The sequence below is a fragment of the Oryzias latipes genome, chromosome 14 (assembly GCF_053564925.1).
Source record: "Oryzias latipes strain Hd-rR chromosome 14, Olatipes_Hd-rR_3.1".
Taxonomy (NCBI): Eukaryota; Metazoa; Chordata; class Actinopteri; order Beloniformes; family Adrianichthyidae; genus Oryzias; species Oryzias latipes.
In genome coordinates this window covers 21,683,040-21,695,470 of record NC_136250.1, presented here as the reverse complement: position 1 = coordinate 21,695,470, position 12,431 = coordinate 21,683,040, and the positions used below count along the sequence as shown (strand labels likewise).

Sequence of the window (12,431 nt, the reverse complement as noted above, 5' to 3'; positions counted from 1 at the left end):
GTTTCACTGGAAAGCTCAAAATAACCTTTCTCTTTTTCCCTGCTGCAAATGTTCTAGAATGTTGTGTTCATTCATCTGCTTCATCTCAATGCTACACTAACTAACTTGCATGAGATGGTTGTCCTTACTAAGTCTACTTGGCATATGCTGTGATGCACAAGTAGACCTTTGTAATAAGTCGGTGGTTTGCTAACTTCTAAAGTACCAGCAGTTCTCCTATTAAAAGGTAGAAAATTGTACCTATAAGTTACTGCCGTACTACTCAGATTTCACCCCATCTGTGAACTTCTACTGTGAGAAGCGAGAAATTGTCTCACAATAAGTCAGTCCTCTTTAAGTAAGGCCAAGGAACAGCTTGAATAAAGCCTCTGTGTGCTATTAATGTGCAGATCATCTTCTATCTTTACACAGATGAGCTGAAAACATTAGGCAGCAGTCCAGGGAGGAGGAGGCTTGAGAAGCATGTCTTCAGTTCAAGAATTCTTTCAATCCAAAATATTCTTTAGTGGAGTCTATTGGGAGCAATCTTTGGTAACACTTTATGTTAAGATTCCTTAACAAGCTTTGTTAATGCATAAAGCACTATAATAGAATTTTTTAGGGTGTTAATAAGACATATATTAGTACAATAAGTCTTCTTATAAAGTTCTTTTTATAAGCTTTATGCTTTGTGGTTGTTTGTGGTAAAAACGTCCCACACTTTGGATGAGGTGCTGCAAAACATTTAATAAACTTTTAACAAAGTTAATTAATACATTTGTTAAGCTTATAAGCAGTTTAGTAATATGTACTTTGAAGACAATGGTCTGACTTTAGATGTTAAAGAATCTTATTAACACTTTCAGGTATTTGGAAGACATCTATAATGCTAATAAATATCTTACTAGCATCTTACACATGAATAAAGCCTATTAATTTGTTAAGTTAGTTAATAAAACTTATTAAGCTTATTAACACTTAGGCTTGTGTAAGACATCTATAAAGCTAATAAATGCCTTACTAGAACCCCAAACAATAATAATACTTCTTAATGTGTTAACAAAGGTTGTTAATACATCTTACTGAGCTTATCAACACTGACATATTTGTTAGGCGTCTATAATGCCAATAAGTGTATCATTAGCATCTTAAGAACATTCTAATAATAATACTTGTAAATGTGTTAACTAAGTAATTTAATTAACCTTAGTAGACTTATTGTACTAATAAATGTCCTACTAACACCCTAAAAATTCTATTATAATGCTTGTCTATGCATTAACAAAGCTTGTTAAGGAATTTTAATATAAAATGTTACCCAATCTTGTAAATATGGACAAAGGGAAATAATTGCTACTTTCAATTTTTAAACTATCTTCAGATCCACCCATCTGTCCTGTAGGATTTTTTTGTGTGTGTTTGCATATTTTGTTGTTGTCTTTGTATTTCTTTCAGATAATACTAAGACAATTGAAACACAGAAATGTGTTTTTCTTCTGAGAATGGACTATTCCCCCTCAGCTAAATAGGCTCAACAAGATCGGTTCTTTCTTGCCACTCCATTTACAATTCTTTTTTCCCAATATAAGTTTTGCTTTTCAGTTTGCCCTTATTTGCCTTTGGTGTTAGAAATGCATAAATCTCATGTCACACTCAATGAATCAATACCTGAATTGATTCAATTTAGAGCTAGATTTCTATATACATTTAAATATTCAAATTGATATAGGATTCAATGAAATATGTACTATTTTAGATACATTTGTCTGCTCATAAACAACAGAGTTAGTATAACTTGTGATCTAAACCAAAATAAGGTGAAACTTCTTACAACAAAATAACACATAAGTGATTATTGCCTATCATTAAAAAAAAGAAGTTGATGTGTTGGTGCCATGTAATCATTAATTTTGAAAGTTAGAGATAAAAGCCATTATCTCTTGTGCTATCCTAGGCACTTTACCATTGGGAGTTGGGTCATCTAGACCCACTAGACAGTGCTCTGAACCTTTTTTCTTCAATGATTTGTGATCTTCACTGGTGTCCATGGATTATATGAAATCTTTCCACCTTTATCCACCCTGTGGATCCTGCCTCTGGCTCGTCTCTGCTCTGTACCTGACCGAGTACCTCGTCTCTGCTCCTGCTCCTACACCTGGCTGTGGTTCCTGTCTCAGGCTCGACTCGCGCCTTTGACTGTCCCGATAACCACGGCTGGATGAAGCTTGTCTGCTGGACTTTATATATGTAGTTGTAGTGTTAGATAAGTTCATTCTTCTCTAAGAGTTCTGGTAAATCGCCTGTCCGTCCTGGGGGAGGATCCCTCTCTCATGTGGGCACCCATGAGGTTTCTTCGTTTTTTCCGGAATCCGGTTTTTTAGGAGTTTTTCCTTACCGCGAAGGGGGGTCTAAGGGCAGGGATGCCAGTATAGCTTAGTCAGTTTGTTAGTTCATTTTAGTATTTTCCTACTGAACTCTTTGTATTCATGATCCTTTTGAGTTCATGTTTTACTTCGAAGCCCATCGAGACAACTGTTGTTGTGATTTTGGGCTATACAAATAAAATTGAATTGAATTGTCATGGTAGGAATAACACGTCGATGTAAGGGTGGGGTCATCTAAGATAGTACAAGGGTTAAGAAGCAAAAAATTGATTTTTAAGCAACCATAACTTACAAAATCCTTTAGCTCTTGTCAAGCAGATTTCTTAACTACGCACTCTGATTCTTTTATTGTTTTATTTATTATTTTCTGCAGTACTATAAGCAAACACTAGGCGGCAGTAGCAGTTGTTTTGTCCTGGTTGATAAAAAGCATGTTGAAGGTTATGCTAATGCTCCGGTCAGATAATAAAAACAGATTTATATATGACTATATTTGCCAGACAAATAAAGCAAATCCAGATTTGTAGATTCCCAATGAAAAGATTAATGGTTTACATTTCATCCTTTGACCTTTTTTTCACCTCTAAATGTGTTCTCTAAAAGTCCTATTCTTAATATTTTAAGGTTTTGAAATTGTTATCACATCTAAAACAATTATTATCATTCATTCTACAATCATATTTTTCCCCTATTCACAATCCTGCAGACTCTGGGTGATTTAAAAGAAGCACAGTACATATTTTCTGCACACATCAATGGAGACATGAGTTAAATGCATATAGATATTATCAAGCTGAACCCAAAACCACAGGAAGAACAGCAGTGAGCACAGCTCCTGTTGGTGCAGGGCGGGACTGTGATTCTTCTTGTGTAGGTGGATGAGAGAGCCGCCTGACAAAGGTGGCCATTGTGTGGCTTGATTAAAAACCCTGCAAGTGTTTGATATTTGCATCACCATGAAAAGAACATGGGACAGAAGAATCTGGCTCTGGAAAAATACTTTCACAGTAGGAGCACCATCTGTTTCAGAAAGTGAAAGAAATGAAAGAACGAAGGAGACACGCTAATCAGACAACGAGATCACCAGGAAAAGCTGCAACATTTATCATTTATTTCTTGTGAAATACTTTTTTTTACCTTTTTTTTTTTTTTTTTTTTTTACCATATTTGATTGTTTTCGGTGTATTTGTATTTTTGTTGTAATTCTTTCCAAAACCTGTTTGTATAAATTTAAGTTTGGATTTAATTGAAAAAAGAGGCTTAGACTCAATAAATTGTCAAACTCAATTTAAAGCCCTTTTCTAACTTAACATGTAGTCATGTATCGTATATACTTCTGTTTATGTTCATTTTTTCAGTTTGAAATAAACACATAAATATAAAAAAGAAATGCTGACACAATCTACACAAGGTGGCAGATCAGTGTGTAACAGACAAACTGGCATGGGTTCCATATTACAGTATTACATCTCCATTTTTTGGTACGATATTTAAATAACAAACCTAAATATCACATGAAATCCCTTTATTATTATTAGTGTGAATCAAATTTTTGTTGTAAAAAAAAAAAATTATGATGATTATTGATTGTAACTCTTACATTTAAGGATCAGTATCAAATTTGGTGGAAAAACTAGAAAGACGTCCCAGCAGTTAAGACTGTAGAAATACTTCAGTTTCTTTGCAGCACATTGATGTACAACAATGAGAAAGTCTTTCACCCCCTCTGTGGCATATCATAGAAGTCCTAAAGGAGATGAGAGGCCTGCAAAAGCCAAAGCTTCTGCGATCCTAAATAAGAAGTAAACACAGCCGTTTGTCGTGTCTTGTTTGGGGGATTTTCCAAACATCAAGCTAAAGGCCTCTTCCATGAACGTTCCAGACGTTTAAGGACAATTACATGCCAGTCCAAGAAGAGGTTGTGGATTTTTGGGGATGTTTTGTGCATCCGTCTTTTGGTTGCCTTCAGAATGATGGGCGATCTGTTTCTTTGCAGAGCTGATGAGTGCAGCATAACCCCAAAATAATGATGCTTTTCTGCACAACAACAGCTGTGACAGAACCACTGAAACTGTAATATCTTCAGTTCAACTCTGCAAATAACTCAATCAATTACTAACCTTAAATTTGTCCACATAATCCTACTTTAAATTTGTGTCATTCATAACATGTTTAGTTTTTAAGACATAATCTTAACTGTCTACATCTGCCTTGTCATTCCAGTCTGAGCTGATTTTTATGTTTTTCTTCTGTTTACAAGTAAATCATGGCATTACGAGCGTCTTCAATGACGCCTAAATAAAAGTCTTGTACCAAATAACAGATTTCATCCCCTTCCCAGATGGTTTTTTAACGTTTTAATGCTGTAGACATGATCTGATTCTGGAAACAGCTAAACTCTGATGGTTTCCATGCGAAGGAAAGTTTTATTGCAGGGCTTCAAAAAGTCAATGTCTTTACAAACATATTAATAAAAGGAAAGGCAAAGCCTGCAGGAGTTCATAAATGGAGCTGCAACTGGCAGAAGAACCAGACAGGAGCCCAAATGTACAACTGGTCTTGCTGGGTGTAGCAAAAAAAACAAAAAGAGACTTTTGGACAGAAATCAAAGCAGTTGGTGAAGTCTTTAAACGCTGACGCATTTCAAACCAACTAAAGTGTCCATTGTGTACCTGCTGCTTTTTGCATTTTCTCTCAAAAGCTGAAAAGGGAATCTTTTTCCAGATGTTCTTCCTCTTTGACTTGTCTCCGATGAGCTAGAGCAGTGTTTTTCAACCAGTGTGCCGCGGCACACTACAGATCCGTAAGAGAGGGTCAGGTGTGCTGCAGGAAATGATTCATTTTCCCGGATACAGAACATTTATTGTCACCAGAATATCGTCAAAAAAGGCGCAGGTTTCACACTAAGTAGTTTGCCGGCAACTTTGTGGAGTTCTTCAACATACGTACACCAGATCTCTCAACATCTTCTTGACTTTCACATGGAGGGCAAGAAAAAAAAAGTTTGACGGTAGCTCCGCCCACACGCGGCGGGAGCGTCAGATATCTAAACACACTTTTGGACAAACAGTCCAGCAGCGACTTAGGAGAATGCGGGTTTGATGCACGAATCGGGTTAGATGTGAAAGGACAATTGATTTAAATGAAGCAGGCAGAGGGAGGAAAGAGAAGGGAGCAGGGAGGCAACCACGGCGACACAAGTCTGTGGTGATCTGAACGGATCACGGATCATCCGTGCACCTTGGTACCTTCTTGCGGGATTCGTTGTTTGACTGTGTAAACAGTGAATAAACTAATGAAGCCCAGAGACGTGACTCTGTCCGGCATCAGCACCACTGCATTTAACTACAATTCCCATGATGCATTGGGTTAATGTGACACAACATACGCAAACATCTGTTCTAGCAGTTTGCAAATGTTTGTCATGACAGCAGGAAAACAGTTTATTTTTCCTTCGAGTTTGTGTTGGAGAGCAAAGAAATTCAAGTCAGAGATTCCGGTGTTTGGTCCAAAGTCGTCTTTACAAAAGAAAGAACTGCTTTCTAATAATGTCTGGACTGAAAGACGATTCAATTTCAGACTTTATTCACTCTTGAAAAACTTAAAGTTAAGTTTAAATATAATAACAAATAAAAGAAACAGCAGCATTAAGGTGACGTGCCTGACAGACACATTTATCCAGCATGCTGTGATTATGTATTTGTTAAAAAATTGCTCTTGCACAAACAAAAACAAAAATAAATTAATAGCAGTTTAGAAAGAATGTCATTGTATTTGGTTTTGGTGAGATTGAGCTGAAATTGCATTTTAATAAGCTGGAGGGGGGAAAAACTACCTGGGCAAATTTTGAACTACATTAATAAAATATTATTATAACAAAATATTGCATTTTTTATGAAAAACAGCTGCAGCCTAATACTTCATTCCCCTTAATTATTATTATTTTTTTAAAAAGGAACGTGAGCTCATGCAGGGACCGTACATCAATACAGACTGTAGAGTCCGTCTTTCTTAAAACTTTTTGGTTGCTGGTGTGCCGCTGGATTTTTGTCAAGGAAAAAGTGGACCTTGGCTGAAAAAAGGTTGAAAAACACTGAGCTAGAGACACCGGGCTCAGCCACTGAACAAAAAAGGGAGGTGAATGCAGACTAATCCCGATTTCCTCAGGTTTTGGGTTTTATCCTCTAGAACTAGAAAATGAGATTCGAAACAGACAAAAAAAGAAGAAATCCATTATTTCCCTTTCAGTCTGTTTTAAATCCTCTCAAATAAGCTGCAAACTCTGGACTTAGGATATCAGATGAAGACCTCAGCAGGTTAACCCTATATAAGTAAGTCGTTTTTACTACAATAGCAAACTATGTCAAGAAATTGTGGCTTATATCCTTTTTTTGTAAATAAAGAAAAAATCATATTTTTTAAACTAATGTTATGTTACTTTATCAATGGCAGCCAAGCACAAAATAAACAGCATTATCAGGCATGATGCGACGCTCCACGACCTGCTGCACATTGTGAAAAGGAGCAACGTTTCCAACCTCAATGGAAGGTTCACACTTTTAAAAGCCAAACAGAAAACACAAAACATTTATTTGTTCACTCCTTTTAGAAAAATGCCTCCATTTCCTCTCCCTTTGGACATATTTTTCAGTTGCAGTTTTCTTTTTTAAAAGCTTAAAAGGTAAATATCTCAGTGAACTGCTTTGGTCTTTTTAAAAAAGTCAATGAGAAGGTCTCAGGTTAAAAATAAAAAATCCAAAAATCTTAATATTATAATGAGTTACTTTGGACATTTACTAGCTGTTGATCTCCTTATAGGTTTTTTTTTGTTTTTTTGTTTTTTTGGGTAAAATACGCCGCCCAAATAAAAACAGACAAATCATTTTGGTTCCTTCAATAACTTAATATGGTAACGTAATGGTCACTGGGCCTCTTTACAGTTATTTTCATATTTGAACTAAAAACTCCAGAATCCTATTGTTTGTTTGTTTTCTGTAAAGTGAAAAACTATTTTCCAAAAATCCCCCTTCTAATTCTCAAAAATGTTATTTTGTCATTAGATTCTGGAAAAAAGGTTTTTTTAAGAAGTCATCATTCACACAGTTCAAATATTACACATACTCTGCTGTCAGCTCAAAGTTAAGATGAATCTATGGAAGCACACTTGAAACAATGTGATCCACTAACACACATGCAGTGTGCACACACGCATGGACATGAAAGGCCCCGGCAAAGAAAACAGGATTACTGCACAAGCAGTCCAAAGGCCTTTTCATCTGAGGAGCAGAATCAATAAGACCAGCTCTCTGAGAATGGACAAGTTCAGACACGGGCCAAAGACTCAATCACCGCAGGAGCAGTTTTCACATAATGACTCTGAATTCATGCTGTTTGCCCGAGCTGGAGAGAAAAGAAGTCATCCCAAAAAGTGCAGATTAGAGCGCTTATTCAGAGTCAATTCTGCATGCCGCGGAGTTAACACAAGCGCTCCTGGCAGAAATGCCTTTTCTCCCGGAGTCAAGTGTTGTTCTGGAGCTGAAAACATTTCCAGAGCCTCCGTGTAAACAGACGAGTCAGGCATGGAGCAGACAGATCGCTTCCACAGCAGCACAACACCCTGGCAGAGAAACCCTACGGTCTCTGCTGCCATCGAGGAGAGCATTTTAGGTTTTGGATTTGAGCTTTTGCAAAAAGAAAATCTGGATCTGAAACACAGATTAGAAAAAAACTGGACACTTACAGGATACAACATAACGCCTGTGGACAGTTTTTAAAGACCCACTCCAATGAAAATCCTGTTTTTGGTGTTTTTAACATGTTCTTGTTGCATTTTTCTGAAGATGGAGGACATACTGTAGATCAAGAAAATGAAGCTCAAAATTGAATTTCTGAGTATTTCTTTATTGAAATCATTGCAAATCAAGAGCAGATGAAAAATGCGGTTTGAAAAGGAGCTTCCTGACTTTTTGGTTCTTCTGTTATCAGACACAACCGTGTCAGAAGACCCAAGAAGTCAGTTAATAATACAGACACCATGAACTTGCACAGCACTAATACGAAAAGGAGCTTAATTGTTAAATAGAAAATACACAAGCTCCCTGTGTGGCTCCATTCTAATGCATCCATTTGCAGGCGACTAGATCCATGTTGATTTTGGTTTTCCTTGTCCAAGCTGACATCAAAACTGTCCAGCTGGATAACTCTGATATTGCTCACCATTTTGTTGCATCGGTAATGTTAGGCTGGGGTTGTGAGGGGCTTTAAACTAGCAGGAGAGCGCATAAAGACGTGACGGATATTGGGGGCGTGTTTGCTCAATGTCAATACAGAGGTGAATTTTTTATTAAACTACTGCTGCTCCGCAGAAACTATGTCCTAGACAATGATTCAGTATTTTTTTTATTTTGCCTAAAAACGGCATAATCATAATTAAAAGACCAATGGGAACGCTTTTACAACAGATAAAAAGATGGTCAGAGTGGGACTTTAAGACAAACGTAAGATCAGAGAAGTTCCAACTTGGAAACAATTCAATTGTTTGATCATCTGAAGGCCAACATTCAACCATGACACATATTTTTCACAAGTGGTAAACATTCAAAACTATTGCTGATCTTCCAAGCAGCATCTCTAGTGTCAGACCGTGTAACAAGTGTGTAACAAGATAATGAAGCTCAGAGACGCGAGTCTGTCCGGCATCAACACCACTACGACTCCCATGATGCATTGGGTTCATGTGACGGCGTCACTTACTGCACTGCTGTTAACTGTCATGAAGCACAACCAACGCAACCAACGTTGATGAAATCAGAGACAAACAGTTTAGTTCTTCTTCAAGGTTTGTGTTGGAGAACAGAAGAATCAAAGTCAAAGATTCCAATGTTTGGTCCAAGTAATCTTTCTAATCAGAAGGACAAATTCAATTTCAGCACTTTTAGAAAAACTTGAAGTTCAGTTAAAATATAAGTACAACAAAAATAGCATTAAGGTGAAGTGTCCAACAAACACATTTAACTAAAGTGAAACAGTTTAATCACATAAAAAAGAATAAAACATTTTTGTTGATACAACATTTTTGATTTACACAAAAACAAACACGAACAATACTTCAGCGTGCTCATGTTTTTGTGGCTAGTTAAACTTATAAACATAAATAAAACGTAGGTCTTTTTTGTCTGAAATTCATAAACCATGCTGTGATTACATAATCATTCAAAAATTGCTCATGAACAAACCTTAAAAAGAAGCAGACACTTTCAAGTGCAATATCAGACAGAAACAATTTCCCTTTAACTTAACTGTTACAGCTGAAGGTGGTTTAAGCTGCTGCTGACTCATCAGGTGTTCAGTTGTCTCTTAAGCACACGGCTTTAGTTCTTTTGTCCTAGTAACAAAGAGGGCGGTCATAATGTCCTTTGGTTTTTTTTTTAAGCAAGACCTTTTGTTGATTTCATATTTAATAGCAAGAAGAGGCCCTTAAAGTCCCACTCTTTTGATCTATTTTCTAAGGATTCCCAGTGGTCTTTTAAATATGATTATGCTGTTTTTAGCCAAAATTTAAATAAAAAAGCAGTGTCATTTTAAATGACATAGTTTCTGCAGAGTGGCAGTTGTTCATTAGAAATATACCTTGGAGTTGTGAGTAAAATCATCGCCATGGAGCAGAAGAAATACTTTTCCTCTTTACCTCAATATAACACAAGGACTGAAAAACTGGCTAAGGAGCCGGAACAGGTCAGTGAGTGGATTTCCCTTCAAAAAGCGCAGGAATCCCTAAAAACCAAAGGAACAACAACCAAATTTACTCATTCAAGGTTTAAATGCCACTTTGTTTAGCTTATAGCCTATTCTCAGTCAATGTGGTGCAACGTGAGCCGACTGCGGCCGTCCGAGTATCTATAGATTGGCAGAGTGGGTTGTAGTCAGACTAAACTGTAAACAAGTCCCATAGAGGTGCAGAGGCGAGCCGGCACCGCACACCCCACGCCGTCTGATTCATGCGCTTGAGAAGGCAGGGAGCAATCGTCTCGACAGCTGCGAACTCAATACCCAACAAACTCAGCCGGACCCAGGCTGGGAAAGCCAGGATGCAGGTGGCTGCATTGGAGTTTTTTTGCAGTGCATATTTTCCAAGCAACCACAACAACAATGCAGATCCTTCCACACTCACTCTGGCAGGCAAGGAGCCACGCTCAAGTAGTTGGCTTTTGTTCAAAAGTGCTGTTGCATTGGAGTGGAAAAGGAAGTTTTGTTTACAGGCACAAAACTGTGTTTCCATATAGTCTATCATCCAAAGTATTTTCTGCAGTCCGTCCTGAGTGACAGCCCTCCTCCCCAGGGCTCTAACAGGAGAAGGAGGAGGAGAAGGAGCAGCGTGGGGAGCTATGGGAATGTCTACATCGTCGCCTTGGCAAGCTTCTCCTCGACATGGCTTTAAATTAGGGAAAAAGAAAACACAGGCTAAAAAAAGGCATTCGCCTAACTATATTCCTGCCTGCTAATTTGTCACCACTTGAAAAACAAGTGAAAAATAGCAAGCACTTAAATCACGCTGCTTTAAAGCTGGGGGATGCCAGCCTGTGTGTATGGCAGAGTGCTTAAACACAGGGGAGATGTAGGTCATCTTCGTCACAGTTACACATTCATCTGAACCGCTGCTTTCATATTAGAGGGAGCAGTAATGGAGAACACTGGGAGTCTGGCTCTGGCGGCCTGACTAGGATCTGACCTGTGACAGCTGAAACTCCAAGTTCTTACATCCAGAGCCAGGGCTCTCAGCCACTTGCTACATAGAAGCCGAGTAGTGCCCACCCCCTCCTGCTCCAACCAAAGAGACCTCTGTTCTGAACAAAACATTACGATCCAGCCAGACATTTCCCTCCAAAACCATTTTCTTTTTAATGTCGAAACCCGAGAGCAGAGGAGAGGAGACGGCAGACTAAGACGTTTTATTTGTCTGACGGAGCAAAGGAGAGAAAAGGGCGAGCAGTGCTTATCAGTGCCACATCTGCATGGGTGCGTTTGCGTGTGGGGGGGGTACCTTGTCGAGCAGCGGCAGGCAGCGGGGCACCCTGTGCTCCAGCTTGACGATGGTGATGAAGTCGCCATCTTGTCGCTCATCCTCGCTTGTGTTGCACAGGGACAGAGGGTGATACTGCAAAAACACAACAAAGACTCATCAGTTTTCAGATTCTTCACAAACAAGAGGCAGAATTAGATTCATCCGGCAAACTGATTATTAGTGAGTTTGTAAAGTACTGAAATTTGTATCAATGCTGAAAATGACAACTCAGACTTCATCAACAAAAACAGCATCTGTCAGTGTGTGCCGTAATAGAACTCCTGTTAATAAGTGATAGTTAGTATTTTTACATTTAGACTGACACTTCTAACTCAAGTTGACTAAATGTTTTTTTTTATGAATTTGTAATATATCGATGCAAGAAACTACAAACTTTACATGACAACAGAAAGCCAAGAATGTCAGAAGGATCCAATGTGCAGGGAACAAGGCTTGTTGACGGGAACTACAACATTTGAAAATTACATTTAAACGTAAGCAGAATATAAACAGAACAAATACTAGAAATGAACACAAAAAAGACATGAACATAACATGAACACGACATGAACAAGACACAAACAAAACACAAACAACACATGGACAAGGCATAAACAAGACATGAACATGATATAAACAACACACAAACAAGAAAACATGAACAAGACATGAAGAAGACATGAAAATAACATGAACAATCCATGAACAAGAAAACATGAACAGTACATGAACAAGTAAACATGAACAAGAAATAAACATAACATGAACAAAGCATGAACAAGACATGAACTTAATATGAACAAGACATGAACAAGACACAAACAAAACATGAACAACACATGAACAAGGCATAAACAAGACATGAACAGAAAATGAAATTATGATTATACAGCTCAAGCTGATATGACTGTGACAGGGAAAAAATTCAAAACAGAACAAGACTAAAACAAAGGAATATTATTGAAAAAGTAAGCTGAAGTGTACAACCATTGCAAAAAACTGGCAAA

At 37.8% G+C, this 12,431-nt stretch overlaps 1 protein-coding gene across 1 annotated transcript in view; it reads right to left on the bottom strand.

Moving 5' to 3' along the window:
* The window catches only part of rnf43 (ring finger protein 43), a 98,063-nt gene that overhangs the window by 29,427 nt on the left and 56,205 nt on the right, over window positions 1-12,431 (bottom strand). The window contains exon 2 of the mRNA XM_023962313.2: window positions 11,404-11,517. Within this exon, the coding sequence (XP_023818081.1) occupies window positions 11,404-11,517 (114 nt within the window). The remainder of the gene's footprint in view (window positions 1-11,403; window positions 11,518-12,431) is intronic.